Genomic DNA, 16,705 nt, shown 5'->3' with positions numbered 1-16,705 from the left:
CACAACGACTACAACAACAAAAGAAACAACACCAACAACTACAACAACAAAAGAAACAACACCAATTACTACAACAAAAGAAACAACACCAACGACTACAACAACAAAAGAAACAACACCAACGACTACTACAACAAAAGAAACAACACCAATGACTACAACAACAAAAGAAACAACACCAACGCCTACCACAACAAAAGAAATAACACCAACGACTACAACAACAAAAGAAACAACACCAACAACTACAACAACAAAAGAAACAACACCAATTACTACAACAACAACAAAAGAAACAACACCAACGACTACAACAACAAAAGAAACAACACCAATTACTACAACAACAACAAAAGAAACAACACCAACGACTACAACAACAAAAGAAACAACACCAACGACTACAACAACAAAAGAAACAACACCAATGACTACAACAACAAAAGAAACAACACCAACGCCTACCACAACAAAAGAAATAACACCAACGACTACAACAACAATTAAAGCAACAGTACCAACGAAAACAGAAACAACAACAAAAGAATCAAAATCAACGTCTACAAAAACTAAAGCAATAACGACAACAACTCCAGCAACTGAAGAAACAAGATCAACGACTACAGCAACTATAGCGACAACCCCAACGACTACCATAAATCAAACTACTTCATCATCAACAACAAGTGTTCCAGTTACAAAAAGAGCAAGCATTAAAAATGAAGATTCAATTACTAAAATCGCCTCTTATCCAGAAATATCGCAAGTTTTTTTACCCAACGATGAAACTTCTACATCGGAAAAAGAAATCTCAAAATCGATGGCAGCTATTCAAATAAACGCCTCGGATCGTTTAATTCAAGAAACACTAGCCGTAGAGAGTCTCGATCTCGCAACTGGAACCAAAGAGATGTTACTGGAAGCAAGACTGACAGAACCGCCAAGTATAGAAACGACTTCTACAAGCATGGAGGTCGAGCCGACCACAGCAGATACATCTTGCGGGGACTTGTTAAAGGAGTTGGCGGCTTGGAAAGCTAGTTTCAGGTATTTGTGTTTTGGGTATGTGTATGTAAAAGGGTTCCACAAAAGTACTAGAACTTTTTTAATTACGAAATGTCCGAAGTTTGAACACCCTATATTAAAGCAGGCCGTTTTCCACACATGCATATTTTTATTATTATATATAACAATAATGCAAATTTTGCAGTAACTGGCAGATATACATGGAGCGATGGACAGAGACATTTAACGCTTTCGAAAAGCAGAGCAAGGGCAATGGTGGCCTTTAAACCAGTGAACATCTTAATGCTGTAGAATTAAGTGCAATGTTTATCTTAGTGCTTTATCGTTTACCCAGTTGTACATTCCATACCGCGCTTCCATTAAAAATAGCGGACGTTTTAAAAGTACTTTTCTTTTTGTTGCTTTATATGAAAAATCTGTATAACTTATTTGGTACCTGTGAGTGGATAACATAGCGTGTCATTTGTATACTACGGTAGGGTGGCTGGTTATTAGCAAAGATGACTCTGGGACTTGGGTATTAGCACGCCCCAATAAGATTCTGCTTTTTATTTACGAGCGTTATAGCATAGAAACAACATTTGCAACACGAAAAGCCGCCAAAAATCGTGGATTTTCTTCAATGCGCAGTTTACTTTAGCAAAATTGTTTAAAAAAATCAGAATAAAAATATTAATAATAGTTAAAACGATTGTGTTTACGTGTGTTTGTGTACAGTTGACATAGTTTTATGTCCATGTCAGTCTAAGAAGGCAAATATCATAAGAAAAGTCGAGAAACGTTAGATTAAAGTATCCTTGGTCGGTTTATTGAAATTGGTAACCAAATTTTATGAATTTTCTAAAGCCATTGTGTTTGTTAAGTGTCGTGTTTAATATAATATGTTACATTATCTGAATCAACGGTCGCTGTTTGGAAAGGGTCATGCTTCGTTTTCTAACTCAAGTAATGTTGAAGTTTTACTAAAAGAAAAGTGGTTAAAGAGTTTAAAGTGTATGCCGGACAATAAGTTTACACTTACTGATCCCATGGGAGTCAGGACACCCCCATTTGCTTGTGACTTCTGTACAGTTCCTGGAAGGGAAGATATATGCCTTGTAGTTGATGAAGATGGTTATGTGCATGTGATTGACACATTTCATGGAACTTCTGGGCGTAATACAGGACTAATAGATCAATGGCAGTCCCATAAAAATGCTGTATTTGATGTGGCTTGGTTTCATCAAAGTAATCAGTTTGTTACTGCGTCCGGTGACCTGACTGCTGTGTTGTGGGATGTTTTACGTCCTCAGGAAAGATTGCAAACGTTTACAGGTCATAGTTGCAGCGTCAAGTCGATAAGTCTATCTAAAGACAATACAAACCTTTTTGTGTCTGGATCAAGAGATGGAAATGCACTTGTGTGGGATTGCAGAATTAGTAACACGAACCAACCAGTGTTAAGAATACAAGATGCTCATGCAATTCATGATGCTTTAACTCCACAAAGAAAAAGGAGACGTAAAACAGACTATAACAATCAGCTCTTATTGGACTCTCGTCAAACGGTTTCAAGTGTTTGTTTTCAAGACCTAAATACTGTGATAACAGCAGGTGCAATGGATGGTACAATAAAACTATGGGATATTCGAAAAACTGTGCCGTTAAAATCAGTTAAGGGTAAATCATGCTCATTGCCTAAAGAATCTATACAATATAGTGGTATGAGCAGTCGTAGAAGAGGGTATACGTGTCTAACATTGGATTCAACTCGAACCAAGTTATTTGCATCATGTACTGACAATACTATTTATGAATATGACTTAATGGAGTTTGTTTCATCTGGTAGCAGATTGCCAGTGAAAAAATATACAGGTCACCATAGCTCTTCATTTTTTGTTCGAATCAAGCTTAGTCCAGATAACAATTTTCTTCTGAGTGGATGTGATGATGAAATGGCTTTCATCTGGAACATTAGTGGCTCTAAAACCAATGATGTCCAACCAAGGTTTTGTCTGAAAAGTGCAGGCATGGAGCAAGTAACTGCTGTTTCCTGGTGTCCTTCTGATTGGAGGAAAGTTGTAACCTGTTCAGATGATTGCTCGTTTCGTGTATGGAATGTCCCTGTTTCACCATGTGCTAATACAAATGCAGTTGTGGAAGGATTCTGCGAATCTGTTGTTGTGGAGAAAATCAATAAACAAACTGCTATGAGCCCTGTGCAGAAGAGTTTTGCAAATGAAAAAACTTGTGTGCTTCAACCTGTACTTAGTGTTCAAAAGTCTCAGTTACTATTAAACAGTGAAAATGTCCCATCAAAAACTGAAGAAAAACGGAAAACGCCAACTTCTATTAAACACTGGCTTGCACACAGTGCAGCTCTTACAAGCAAGACCAAAGCTGTGAAAAAACTTGAAGAAAAATATCAACAGTCAAATGATAATAAAGAAAATGATGGCTGGGTGTTGCCTCCTACTTTACCAGTATGTAAGAATGATGCATTAGGAACTCCACCTACCGATACTTTACTAATTAAACCAATTGTCAAAACTGATGCTACACCAAGTAAAACTAGCAACTGGATTGCTGAGTTAAGTAAAAGGAAACTTGCCAATAAAACTAATTCTCCAAACCAGAGTCGATCAAAGCAACATAAAAGTTCAGGACTTTCTTCTTCAAGCAATAGCAGCGCTACACCAAGTAAAACTAGCAACTGGATTGCTGAGTTAAGTAAAAGGAAACTTGCCAATAAAACTAATTCTCCAAACCAGAGTCGATCAAAGCAACATAAAAGTTCAGGACTTTCTTCTTCAAGCAATAGCAGCGATATTAATAGTAACCCTTGCAAAAGACGTAGATCAATACAATCATACTTTTCTTTAAATTTATGAACTAATTTCTTGACTTCTCACTTTTCTTGAACTGAAACATTCAATCGGAATAAATGCAATCGGAACATTGTACCAAATTTAGAATTTTTTCATTTTGTATAATGGTGTATTGGTGTAATCAATTTGCAAATTTGCTTGTATACTGCCAGACCATTAAACTGCCCAGTATGTGAACATCGTGTTATTTACCTTTTACATTACTTTTATATTTGTGCATTTTATTTTTTTTCTAGATTAATTACAAATTTACAATTAGCACTAACTCTGGCAATTGGTGCACTGGTGCCATAATAAAGTGGAGCACTGCCATACAAAACCACGGTTTAAAAAAATATTTTTCAACATGTATTTCGTAAAGACATGTCATGTGTTTTTAAAACGTTTACCGTTTTTACTTCAGCTTTGTATAATTTTTAGGTACAGATATTAACTTGATAAAGTAAAGTTGGAACATTTAGGCATAAATGTAAGTTATTGTGGGCAATTCCTCACGTAAGAGATTGAAGGAACCGTGTAATGGTGTTAACCATCAACCTTGAATTCAGTGGAGGTGCTGAACTTCTTTTTGGGAATGTAAAAAAACAAACTGTTCAATTGGAAAAACTAGATTGCAGCGTTAAGGAACTACTGCAATGGATAAAAGACAATCTACTGCAAGAACGCCCAGAGTTGTTCCTTCAAGGAGAAACGATAAGACCGGGAATTATTGTTCTGATAAATGACACAGACTGGTTGTTAATGGGACAGTTGGATTACAAGTTGGAACAAAATGATACGCTCACCTTTATTTCAACCTTGCATGGAGGATAGCATATTATGTTTGTTGTTCATTTTGCTTTTAATCGAGATAAACTTATCTGAAAGTATTTGGTGCAATAAATATGAAATTTTGTTTTACAAAAATGTTAAACTCCCAGTAAATTTTTAAATTGTAACATAACATCTTTCTAAATTTATAGAAGTTGTAAGATTGTGTAACAAATTTTGAGTGAAAATGGACATTCCGAAACCCCCAGATGGTAAGTTGATTCCTGGAGATTTATTATAACATTTAAAATAATGACAAAACCTTTGCTATAAATGTGTTCAATTGCCCTTACTGGTGTGTTAAATAAACTTTGTTAAATTTCTGTTTATCTTAGAGACCAGATGACCTACGGTACATACTACATGTTATATTGTTCGTAGCCAAAACACTAAAACAGTGCTGTCTGTTTTCGTATTATCCCATATATGTTTATACTTGTTTGTGTAAAATATGGTTGTTTTGTCTACAGAGCCTGAGGTGAAAAACATCATAGATAAACTCGCTAATTTTGTGGCAAGAAATGGAGTTGAATTTGAGAACATGACCAAATCTAAACAAAGGAATAATCCAAAGTTTAGCTTTCTATTTGGTGGGGAGCATTATGGATATTATCAATATCAACTCTCTACTGAACAACAAAGTATGTTATTTTAGTTTGGATTTGTGGATAATTTTGGTTTATGGCTAAGGTTGTATAATTATGGTATCTTAACTGGTTTAATTATTTTATGGTCAAAACTTGTGCACATAAAAGTTATGTTCTCTATTTCTCAGTCATGAACATGCAGCGTATGAAGATGAACACCCAGCAAGTTGTCCAGGACCAAATGGTCAAGCAATCACTTCAGAACGCACCATGGCAGCAACAACAAGGAGGATTCTCCCAATACCAGGGAGGTTCACCACAGATGCCTCCAAGATCTTCACAACCACCAATGGTGAGCAAGGGCACATAAATAAATACATCATCTAAGGCCTAAGCTTTCTAGAAAATTTGTTTTGCTTATTATAAACATTCTGTTCCTATATGAGTGGGCTCCCACAGCAAGGCATGTTAAGGGCCGGGAAATTTTGGCTAGAGTTGGCCCATCAGTTAATATAACGAGAATTTAGGTGCTTTCAGTTTGTTTATAATTTCTTCAATTTCAGAATGTCCCACCATGGCAGCAACAACAAAGGCCACCATACATGCCACACAACAACATGCCTAATCAACCCCGCCACCCTACCCCAAGTAACCCCAACCAACCAACACTCATGACCCCGGAACTTGGGAAACTTGAGGAAGAGATTAATAAGGAAGAGGAAGATGTGGAGAAGAAAGTGAAAGACAGCGAGAATAATTTGAAACAACAACATGAGGTGAGGGAACAGTTTGTAAGTTGGTATTGTAACAGAAATATTCGGTGGGAAACAAACAATATATATATATGAATATGATATAATAAACTAGAGCTCCTCAATGTTTTTAAACACCAGTACTCCACTTTTACTCTTTTTTGTTAGCTCGTAGTAAGAATTTGTAGCAAAAGAAAACCATATCCAAAAAAGGGATATGAATCTTCTGCAGATTTCTGATTTTTTCCTTTCAAAACGGTCATCGTCGTGTTTTATTCTTGTGCGTCATAGTTTATCCCTTATGTGCGACATATTTGGCAGCCCCCAGACCCCACTATAGACGTTTTCAGTCTCTTTGAATAAACTTCATTCTCATCCCTATCATAAGCCTAATTCTTTAATCAGAAAAGATTTCTGGATTACGCAAACAGAAGTTACCCAAAAATCCATAAAGAAAACACAACACTGCAATTAACATCTGCATAAAAGTTTGCTGTTTTTATCATAGAAATACTTTATATTGTGTTTTCAGGTGTTAATGAACAAACAAAGTGAAAAGATCGAGCAAGCTGTGTACGATGCGCAAGATAATGATCGTAGAAACACAGCAAGGGACGTTAACATCTCACTTGATGCTATGGATGAAATACTTCAACCTATAATTGATTCATGCACCAAAGACTCAATTTCAGTATGATTTTGAATCACCTCTGTTTATCGTGTTGTGCTTATCTTTTAGCGCTTAACCCTTAATAGTCCAATACATCATTAAATACGAGAAATAAATTAAGCATTAACAGTTTACACTCTAGTAACTGACCAACACTAAAAGAACTTCTGCTTTATGTGTACATATTTTAGTGTTAATAATTCTTATAAATATATCCTATGTTTTAGGCCGGTAAAACCTGGATTCTAAACAATGGTGTGACTGAAGAAAAATGTCAAGTTGTTGCAAAACAACTGCTGTGGAGAATACTGGAAGCTGAAAGAAAATTAAAGGTTTGTTTAAAGCATTGGTTCTTGAATGTAATGAATGTAACTTACTTTATCCTCGCGTGGCTGGAAAACGACAGTCGTTATCACACGGGTTTAACACCGCGTGCCAGCTTACGAGTTACCATGTATGTTACTTTGTGGAAGGTTCTTAACTTCTGAATGATTGTGTACCACTTGAAAACTTAATATTATATTTTTAAATGTGCCTCTACAAAAGAAATACAACTTACAAAAAAAACACAGTTCAATGCTTGTGTTTTAAATAATCATTTTCAGACAACTCACTCAACCGAAGTTTGTTGCAATTCTCAATCTAATTTAAAGTATTAATATAGACCAAATCTTACATGTACTGCTGAAATAAATAATATATATCAAATTATCCGTAGTGATGAGCATACCAGAACAACCATTAATTTAGAACAGCAGTTTGTAAATTTTCAGGCGCTTGAATTGTCCTTTATTTCCAAATAGAAACTTAAATAATCTGTTATTGTATGCATACTACCTGCCAGTACTGATGTGATACTCTGTAGAGTTAACCAAGTTTAGATCATGACATTACGTTAGGAACTGCATGATTCTACCTTACAGGGTAAAAAGGTGGCTGATGCTTCTATGTTCAACATTCAACTTCATATTATTTATTTAATCAACGATGTATTACACCACGCTTCACGCAAGAACCTGACACATCTCGCAAATTCCTTGGAATCAGTTATTGTTCCTTTATTCTGCACAACACAGTCATGTAAGTATAGATGGAATATCTTTCTTTAAATTAAAATAGGCTAGGGAATATTAATAGCAAAGTTACACTTTTATATTATGTTAAATAGCTGTTTTTAAAGTATCTTAAAGACTTAAACTAGTATTTACGCGCGCACATGAATTTAAGTATTTTCCATTACACTTACATTGAGGTGAAGTGTTGAAGAGTGGGTATGGGTAAAAAAAGAGGCCCCTAAAAACTTTTGACTGTCAAAAATGTTGTTATCGACTTTAATTAAAACACAGTAAAATTGATTTATTAAATATTTTTGCTGTGTCATATCACAGGCGCTGATCCGGATAATCAGTCACGACTCAGCAAATTGCTTGGCTTGTGGAACAAATTCAAATATTTCAATAAAGATACAATGCATAAGCTGGAAAACTATGCAGAAGCTGTGCAAGAATTTAAGGTAAAATATGTTAATAAATTCTTAACGAATTAGACAGTGTTTCTCAAACTGTGGGCCATGAACTGTTATTACACAAATGTTTGGACCATACAACAAAAAGTTTTAAAACCACTGCCTTAGACTATTTACAACTGTCATCAAATGTTGCTTTATATCACAATAAATGATTATTCCGAAGTTTTATTACCAATGGGTGATATCATACATGCAAGAAGAATTGAGAGTTAACTCATTACACAACAAATATTCTGATGTTTTCTTGAATCCAGTTATAACCGGTTTAATCAAGTTTTACACCAGGCGGATATGTTGGACCAATACAAGGATGTAGTTGAAAAAGTAAAGACTTTAACTCATGAACAATATGAACAATACAAGAAACAACATAATGAATATGAGGCTCATTTAAGAAAACAACTACAAGATAAAAAGAATCGGCTGCATGATCAAAAACAACAAGTATGTTTAACTTGAAAATAATGTTGTTTTTTTTAAATCTGGTTTTGCGTTGGTTAAATTACCTATTTTTTTAAAAAGTTCATATTTTATTTTATCAATTTGTATCAGCTATCAGGTGTCTGTCATGTAATCTATCTTGGGGATTTTTTATAAACTGTTTTTGTGTTTTGGTAAAATGATGCAAGTTTGCCAAATAAGCCAAGGACATTGAGTAATTTTCTTTTTTTGTCATCCAAGCATTCATCAAATACAAGGAACAATCGTTTCAGTGAGAGGAGTATGGATGACAACCAACCTCCACATAATGGTCAGCGATATCCTGGTTAGTTGGAATGGAAACATAGGATGTTTTATCAACACCATATCACAGTGAATATTGGTTTGAGTACATGATGCCGTTACTATTATGGACATGTGTGTTCTTAAACAAGGTACCTAAATCATTGCTCCAACCCAGTGACCACTAATGGGTTGTATAAAAAATTGTCAGCCATATAATGAAACAAGATAAAGCATCAGTAATGTTGCATAGGCCGTAACTGAACTTATTTAGTATTAATATATGAGATATACACAGTTGTCAAGTTACACAGGTTACTTCTTTGTTCATTACTATTGTAACACTGCACCGTATCCTTGTTGTTTGTCTTTTAGAAAAGAAGCCACTGCTTGCTGATCCACCATGGAGACCAAGGGAGCAATTTAATGACAATGATTATAATTATGACAGAAGAATGGATAATGATCCAGGGTACGTAACATAGAATATTCTGGAGTATAGCGAGTTCAGCTAAAATAGTTCTTTTCACTGCCAGTTCATTTAAATCGAAATTAATACATTTCAGTCCAAGACCAAGGAACCCGGACATGGAGTTTGGAATGAGGGGTCCACCACCTGACTGGCATGGAGAGCCTCGACGAGACCCCAACTGGGATAACCACCCTGATACCTGGGGTAATGAGGGTAAAATGAGAGGACCCAATGGACCTTGGAATAACCAGGGTCCTCCTAAACCTCCAGTTCGTCCAATAGAGCAAGATGATCCAACTCTAATCCCCCAAGCTCCTTATTATGATCTACCATGTGGACTCATGGCTCCACTTGTTAAAGTTAGTCATTTTTATATCTTGTTTTATTGTTTAGGTGGAAACTAGCAGGATAATTTAATCTTACAATGTCACGGAATATATACTTATATATTACCGAACAGCGAAAACTATTATCATATGTGAAGTTTCACACAAAGTTTCGTTATATATTTTACAAACTCTGTTCCTAGTTAAAGTATTATTGTTGTAAATATTTTACAAAACTATATAAAGAGTCAAGACTTGTATCTTCCAACATTCAGTTAGAAGACATGGAATACAAGGAGCTTGACCCATCAATGATCCGTCTTCCCCCTCCTATTCCTCCCAGTGATAGGTTGATGGCAGCAGTTGAAGCTTTTTACAGTCCTCCCTCCCATGAAAGACCAAGGAACATGTATGTGATAATCTTTATGTATTATTAATGTTTATATAACTTACACATTCTCAAATTGTATAAATATAGCTATAGCATTTTTTTAATATGCATTTTAGTTGTGTTATTTATGTAAGTTGTGTTAGCATTGGAATGGTTTGTTTATTTCAATAGCAGCCATTATTTGCAAAGTTATTTCTTCTTATATAATTCTAGTGCAGTACACTGGTCCAGTATAAACTAAGCTGAAATTTGGTTTTCAGTCTACTGGAACACAAGTGACAAAATCTTTCTTTAATACATTGGTTATCTGCTATATATATACGTGTTCCTGCCATATGCTAAGTGGTTTTAACTTTTGTATAGTGATGGTTGGGAACACAATGGATTATTTGAATTTTACCGAGCAAAAGTACGAGCGAATCGGAAAGCAAAGGAAGGTTACACAAGGTCACGGTCAAAGTCAAGGTAATCTTCTTTTATATGTTCAAGTATTTTTTGATTGTAAAATTTATTAAAGAAAGCTTAATGCCAGTTGGTTTGGATCATATAAATAAAGACTTTTTATGAAATATTGGACAAGACCACAGTATTAACTGGGGGTTTGAGTGCATTACAGATAGGATAGATGGGTTTTGAGGTTGAATTTTGTTTGAGACATGAAAGATCATAATTCTGTTTCACAGATCAAGAGATCGTTCGTATTCAAGGTCACGGTCACGCTCATATTCACGATCACGTTCAAGATCATCATCAAGGTATGATATCTATTTTACTATTTTAAAGATGTATTCATAAAATGAGTAATCGCAGATCCCGAAGCTCCTCACGGTCACGAAGCAGATCAAGATCACGTGATCGTGAACGTGCACCAACTCCACCCAGGTGATAGTAGTTACTTACATATCATTGTTTTTTGGTTCAGCAATATTTAAGTAGAAAATCTAGTAAAAAATTAACCAAGCTTGTCTTATTCATCTCACTGTTAAACTTGCTGTGTAATTCACAGTGTATATACAGTATGTTCAATGAAGATGAGGACCTTGCATGGCATGAGACCTGGAGTTTAGATCAGTATTGGATCTTTATCCCTCTGCAATATACTATTTGCTCAGCCTTATTGTAGAGATATGTCAGCTACACTTATTTAATTCATATTTCATGCATGTTACCAGTTTTGGCAATACCTCTTTCCAACAAACAAATGCTGAAGGTAGGTTGGGAGAAGATAACAGAGGAGCGCAGATGATGAAGAGGATGGGGTGGGGTGGTGCTGGACTCGGATCTTCGGAGCAAGGGATACAGGTGAAAACTTTATTTATTTAGTTAAATTATTTTAGTACCTTATCGCTGGAAAGAGAATAGTTTGAGATAACTATTGGAACTAATTTCTATTTAACCTGCAATAAATTAGGAACTATAAAACCAACTGTATCTTTTAACAGGTAAAATTTGTTTTTATAACTAAGCCTAAGCACAAGTCATGTGTGTTGAGTGGTATGATCTGCGACCCCTCGCAAAAATTGTGAAAACATTAACAATATTCATTAGTTCGCTGGAAGTGACAAGTTTTAAAACCCGTTATTTATGAAATAAAAGTTTGGCAACTTTGATTGCAAGTTGTAACACAAGTGATAAAAATTGTTGTAAAAAATTTGCACAATTACATTTTTGCAAGGATCCTGTTAAAGCTGGAGATACAAGAGATAAATATGATCAGTTCAAAGGCCTTGGTAATGATATGAATGATCCTTATGAAAACTATCGTAAAAACAGAAGTTATGGTTACATTTCAAAAATACGAGCAAGAGATGGTAAGGCTTTGTATACTGTGTGTTGGTATATGATGCTTAACAAGAAAAAAATTTTATTGTTGTTGTAGAAAAAGGCACTTGAAGATTATCCGATTATACATGAGATATGTCCTTCACACTGAAAAAGGAAAAAAATGTTCTGGTGCTTTTGTAATTCAGTTATTGAAGCAACCAAATAAATCATGCCCCTGTTTCTATAACTGAGATTTATGTTTGTTATCAATTCGGGTACAATCAAAGTAGGAGAGTATAGATATGTTATATGAGTAGGAGTCGTTATTATGACCACGGTTCCTTTACTTAGTACATGTCCGCTATGTCCACTATGTAGTAACATAGTTAAATTAAAGGGACCACTATGACCACATCTTGAAACAACAAAAAAGTTGAAATTTATATGAAATCATTTTGAGTCATTGGACTTTTTGCAACTTTGGATCTCATTCAGTATGCTTTCTATAATGTTTTGTTCATAAGGGTGGGTCATTGGATAGCAACCATACTTTGACATTATTTTCCTCTGCTATACCCTGCATTGATAGCAGTTCTTCTGACTCATCATCACTTTCAAGTGGCTCCGGATATTTCCTTTGTCCTGATGAAGTAAGAAGTAATGGTAAATATGGGTGAACACTACACCCATTCACACAATCATTATGTGCAGTAAAAGTATGGCAAGGTGCAGGAAAGCTTTTTGTTACGTCCCAGAATCTTACGACTCCATCTGTACCCCCAGAAACAAGTAATTCTTCATTGTGCCCCTGCTGTTGGACCAAATCAAAGTACACGCGTTGGTTGGTGGTTACTTTTCTTGTAACTTCAAACACTGGTTGTGTTAAATATCGAATATCCCAACACTTCAATAAGTCTTCATTGCGAGCACCACTATATAGTTTAATTCCATCTGTTGCAAACCTAATTTCAGTAACACCATGTTTATGTGCTTGGAATTGTTCAAGCATATTTCCATTCATTGGACTGTATAGGCCAACAGTTCCATCATAACAACCACATGCAAACACTGTCCCATCTGGTCCAAATTCAACACTGGATATAATGTTATTTTGCTTCTTGGATGAGTTCTTTCTACAAGTGCTCCATTTTTCAAAATCTGAGCCAGGGCGGTCGGTGTAGAATAGAACAAGCTCTCTGTAAAATAAAAAAATGTGTATTGAGTTAGGTGCGGAACTATTGTTTTAGTTAGGTGCAATAACCAATATGTTACCTTTTACAACCACAAAGCAGTTGTTGTCCATCTGGACAAAAGGCAAGGCTATGAACAGCCTGAATCTCCACAACCGAGTTCAAAGCAATGTAAGATGCCCGAAGTTCTCCTGTAAAGGCATCCCATAAATGTACAGGTTGATCCTTTGCTGCCGTGGCAAAACAGCAAGTTGCTGGGTCCCCAGAATTCATTTGTGGCCACCAACAAAAATCATACACTATTTCTGGTTCAACAGCTTTCAGGCATGGCTTTAAATTATCTTCATCTTTCAACCTTTCTTGTTTTATGCATAATGAAGGTGTGTTGAATAGTTTTACACAACAGTCATTGCTGTTAACAAGAAAACACAGGCCATCTGGAGACCATTTGCAGCCCTTTAAATAATTCCCATTTGGAGAGTCTATAGATTTTGCAAGCATTTTGCACATTAGATTCTCTGCCTTAATCTGACATGGGACATGCTGGTTGTCAACTTGTCCATTCGAATTGTTTATTTGTGTATCAGGATCGTCCAATGCTATTTCAGTATTACTGATCAAGTTCAGTTCGGGCTGTAACGCTGGGTCTTCTACTAATGGGACATTTAGTGTAGTTAAGCTAGGTATGATTGTAATTTCGTTATAGGACTGCATAGTAACATCTGAATTAATTTTTCCGTCATTTGAAGGGGACTGCAATGGCGTTTCTTCTATTCCGATAGGTTCAGGTTGGGGTTCCGTTGATTTTTCCATTGTTTCTATTATAGAATCCTTTGAATGGTTCGTTTTATCAGAAACTGTTGTATCCATAGCGTAGGTAGAAGCAACCTGCTACAAAGGTATATTTGGAATCTGCGGGTAAACTGAATGTGCCTACTATTTAATGAACAAGAGATCATAGATCTAATGGATGAGCACGGTTTAAACTAAATAATCTATATTGTTTTAATATCGCAACCCCTACATTTTTATAAAATCGACGCCACTGCTTTATATATAAAAAAAATCGATTTGTAATGAAAAAACACAGGTTCGGCAAAGAATACATCAAATGTTTGTGTATATTAGCTAATTACACATTTATTACTTAACCGTGCACATATAGGCTATTAGTATTTTGGATACCAGAGTCTAAACATGTTTATATACGGACTCTGTTGGATACTATAACAAATAAAGAAGCATTTATATAAGTTGGCATAGGTGTCAATTCAGCAATACTGAGATGACAAGTAATTCTCTATTTTCAAAGCCGGGTTACAAAGCCACATTATATGTTTATCCAGGTGACCTGGTTCAGCTCACAGATGTAAACAATTATTTGCATTAAATAGTTCACTATGAAACTCATTTGTATATACCAAAAAGTAAAACATGCTGTTATTGTATGATTACAACGTATTGAATAAATTAACAGGTACAACCCCCTTATTGCATGGTAATACCCAAGAACTCTACCATTGCACAAAACAAAACGGTGATTTAGAATTGGCATCGTGAATCACATTTTAACAAAATCTGGGATGACGTAATTAAAATGCATTTACAATCACAGCTTAAAACATAAATAAACTTCATTGAATAGTATGGATATAGTAGGGTTTGGGCCTGATTGTTTGTATAAATAGGCTACTTAACAGCAGCTTAAAAGCTGTAGTGACCTGTAAAACTGGAGGTGACAAAACACACTATCTCACTCTTGTTTTGAAAATTAGGGTGACAAGGCATCCTCGGAACCCCTAACTGAACGCCTATGAATAGTAGTACATAAATATCATTGGGTATTATACTACTATAGTTAACTATTGTTTGAGAAATAACTAACACATGTTCGATTACTTGTTGCTATGCATAGAAAACCATCTCTACTTCTATGCTTCTCTTGAGTTTGCTCTGCGTAATAGATTATATAGAGAACACAATATGACTTACAGTGTACAAGGCATAAATATTGGTACATGTCAGTCTTCGCGAAAACTATGTTAACAACTTAAGTAACAGCACCAACCTATGTAGGTGGTCAAACATTTCACTTGCCAGCTAGTGCTGTTATCAAGTGAAAGTATGTAAACATTGGTATATCGTTCTACTTCTATTAAAGTGGCTTTGTTTAAGAACTCGTCATAAATTAATGCTTACCGCTATCAACACAACCAATTATGGTCATTAAATAATCCGTAGTTCAATATTCAATCTCTACAGTGCTGAGTAGTAAGTACCAACCTCATTTCACGATGTAAACTGTTCTTGGTACAATTGCCCGCTGTTAGCATTAACTAAATTTGTTTGTATGAAAGCAAGTGTACTAACTTACCGTGACAAATTAACGTCCAAACTATGATGTAAACGATTTACTAACCAGACTAAACAAACACATAAACAGTGCAATACCGGTACTCGATCGCAAAATTGCCAGCGAGGCAAAAATGAAAATCCTGATTTCTATGTTATTTGGAGTTTTGTAGGGGAAGTCCCGATTGAGTCGGCCAGATGGCCACTAAAAAGGCTAATTAATCGCTAATTATGCGCGGTTTTAAATCTAAAAATTTAGTCTAAAATTTATAAATTTATTTTATGAGTTGATTTCAATCAAGAGATTAAAGAAAAAAAGTCGCGAAAAAGACAACAACAACAAGAGATCTCAGATCTAATGAATGAGCACGTTTTAAACGAATTAGCTTAAGATAGTAGGGTCGGGGAAGATGGGACACCTTTAACACATAATATCCAAATAGCCTGATCGTGTTTTAAATAATTAACAACGGTCTGTGGAAGTCGTGAAGATACGGTTTTATAATTCAATAAATGTTCTTTGTTTACTACCAAATAAAAAGAGAAAACATAATGAAAAGGTGTCCCATTTACCCCCACCCTGCTATATTAATTAATCCTTTTACTACAACGGTCGACTGGGCTCGATCAAAAACAAATCTGAAGTAACCAACAAAACGAGTTCTAGTCGCCATTGGTGACTGTGGAGCAGTAGGCAGAATGTATTTATACACAGCACGTGCCGTCGTTCCCCGCCAAACTCCCAGACAGTGTTTCCGCTATGTAAAGTGCATGAGGAAAGTAATCGTTAATTAATCGCTTATCGTGCGGTTTTAAATCTGAAAATTCATTCTAAAAATTATAAATATATATTATGATTTGATTTCAATCAAGAGAATAAAGAAAAATGCCAGAATTAAGAATTGAGATAAGTGCGGAAAAAAGTCACGGAAAAAACAACAGCAAGAACAAATGTCCGACGAAAAAGGATCTATATGACCACTGACGTGCTCAACAAGAACAAGAACAACTGTTCGACGAAAAAGGATCTATATGACCACTGACGTGCTCAACAAGAACAAGAACAACTGTTCGACGAAAAAGGATCGATATGACCACTACCGTGCTCAATAAATTGTTGCTGCTCTGTAACTCGGAAATTCCAATCTATAAACGCCGATATCAATTTACTTTTTGTCGGCTTGTGGCAAAGCAAAGAGTTATAGCTGTTTAAATTAGTTATTGGCAGGGGTCGTAAAAACATGACG

At 35.4% G+C, this 16,705-nt stretch overlaps 4 protein-coding genes across 10 annotated transcripts; 3 read left to right on the top strand and 1 right to left on the bottom strand.

Annotated features, from left to right (window-relative positions):
• The first annotated feature begins 379 nt into the window (after positions 1-379).
• Positions 380-1,341, top strand: LOC113474462 (cell wall protein DAN4-like). Its single transcript, XM_026835652.1, has 2 exons — positions 380-1,047; positions 1,211-1,341. Exons 1-2 carry the CDS (start codon positions 428-430, stop codon positions 1,290-1,292), a joined length of 702 nt encoding a protein of 233 aa, XP_026691453.1. The 5' UTR covers positions 380-427; the 3' UTR covers positions 1,293-1,341.
• A 534-nt stretch (positions 1,342-1,875) lies between these two features.
• LOC100181916 (denticleless protein homolog) lies at positions 1,876-4,854 on the top strand. 2 transcript variants are annotated; one of them, XM_026835649.1, is made up of 2 exons: positions 1,876-3,607; positions 3,743-4,854. In XM_026835649.1, the coding sequence occupies exons 1-2, from the start codon at positions 1,908-1,910 to the stop codon at positions 3,894-3,896; spliced, it is 1,854 nt and encodes a 617-aa protein (XP_026691450.1). In that variant the 5' UTR covers positions 1,876-1,907; the 3' UTR covers positions 3,897-4,854. The 2 variants fall into 2 exon arrangements, with proteins under 2 accessions (XP_026691450.1, XP_026691449.1); XM_026835648.1 differs by having other exon boundaries at positions 1,876-4,854.
• Positions 4,302-12,160, top strand: LOC100184289 (calcium homeostasis endoplasmic reticulum protein). 2 transcript variants are annotated; one of them, XM_002126273.4, is made up of 19 exons: positions 4,856-4,915; positions 5,174-5,344; positions 5,479-5,642; positions 5,854-6,066; positions 6,575-6,733; positions 6,940-7,044; positions 7,636-7,792; positions 8,101-8,225; positions 8,526-8,684; positions 8,922-9,006; positions 9,339-9,435; positions 9,530-9,794; positions 10,037-10,170; positions 10,516-10,617; positions 10,836-10,907; positions 10,963-11,034; positions 11,325-11,454; positions 11,828-11,963; positions 12,032-12,160. In XM_002126273.4, the coding sequence occupies exons 1-19, from the start codon at positions 4,891-4,893 to the stop codon at positions 12,043-12,045; spliced, it is 2,385 nt and encodes a 794-aa protein (XP_002126309.1). In that variant the 5' UTR covers positions 4,856-4,890; the 3' UTR covers positions 12,046-12,160. The 2 variants fall into 2 exon arrangements, with proteins under 2 accessions (XP_009859219.1, XP_002126309.1); XM_009860917.3 differs by having other exon boundaries at positions 4,302-4,915; positions 11,828-12,160.
• On the bottom strand, positions 11,505-15,558 carry LOC100179596 (telomerase Cajal body protein 1). Of its 5 annotated transcripts, none has more exons than XM_009860922.3 (4): positions 15,481-15,520; positions 15,006-15,059; positions 13,189-13,994; positions 11,505-13,112 (listed from the first exon to the last, which is right to left on the bottom strand). In XM_009860922.3, exons 3-4 carry the CDS (start codon positions 13,974-13,976, stop codon positions 12,434-12,436), a joined length of 1,467 nt encoding a protein of 488 aa, XP_009859224.1. In that variant the 5' UTR covers positions 13,977-13,994; positions 15,006-15,059; positions 15,481-15,520; the 3' UTR covers positions 11,505-12,433. The 5 variants fall into 5 exon arrangements, with proteins under 5 accessions (XP_009859224.1, XP_026691451.1, XP_009859226.1 ...); XM_026835650.1 differs by lacking the exon at positions 15,481-15,520 and adding an exon at positions 15,306-15,348 and having other exon boundaries at positions 13,189-13,997; positions 14,992-15,059; XM_009860924.3 differs by lacking the exon at positions 15,006-15,059 and having other exon boundaries at positions 15,481-15,558.
• Positions 15,559-16,705: the final 1,147 nt, after the last annotated feature.

This window comes from Ciona intestinalis, chromosome 8 (assembly GCF_000224145.3).
Source record: "Ciona intestinalis chromosome 8, KH, whole genome shotgun sequence".
NCBI lineage: Eukaryota > Metazoa > Chordata > Ascidiacea > Phlebobranchia > Cionidae > Ciona > Ciona intestinalis.
Note: the sequence above shows the minus strand (reverse complement) of the source record. Positions and strands in the feature narration are given on the sequence as shown.

Excerpts from the sequence above, each read along its gene's own strand:
- LOC113474462 (XM_026835652.1), top strand. The coding sequence starts at position 428 with ATGACTACAACAACAAAAGAAACAACACCAACGCCTACCACAACAAAA. Across the intron at positions 1,048-1,210 it reads GCTTGGAAAGCTAGTTTCAG|TAACTGGCAGATATACATGG; the intron begins GTATTTGTGTTT and ends CAAATTTTGCAG.
- LOC100181916 (XM_026835648.1), top strand. The coding sequence starts at position 1,908 with ATGTTACATTATCTGAATCAACGGTCGCTGTTTGGAAAGGGTCATGCT.
- LOC100184289 (XM_009860917.3), top strand. The coding sequence starts at position 4,891 with ATGGACATTCCGAAACCCCCAGATG. Across the intron at positions 6,734-6,939 it reads GCACCAAAGACTCAATTTCA|GCCGGTAAAACCTGGATTCT; the intron begins GTATGATTTTGA and ends CCTATGTTTTAG. Across the intron at positions 7,793-8,100 it reads ATTCTGCACAACACAGTCAT|GCGCTGATCCGGATAATCAG; the intron begins GTAAGTATAGAT and ends GTCATATCACAG.
- LOC100179596 (XM_026835650.1), bottom strand. The coding sequence starts at position 15,333 with ATGACCATAATTGGTTGTGTTGATAGCG. Across the intron at positions 15,060-15,305 it reads AATTGGTTGTGTTGATAGCG|AGCAAACTCAAGAGAAGCAT; the intron begins GTAAGCATTAAT and ends TCTATTACGCAG. Across the intron at positions 13,113-13,188 it reads CTGCTTTGTGGTTGTAAAAG|AGAGCTTGTTCTATTCTACA; the intron begins GTAACATATTGG and ends TTTATTTTACAG.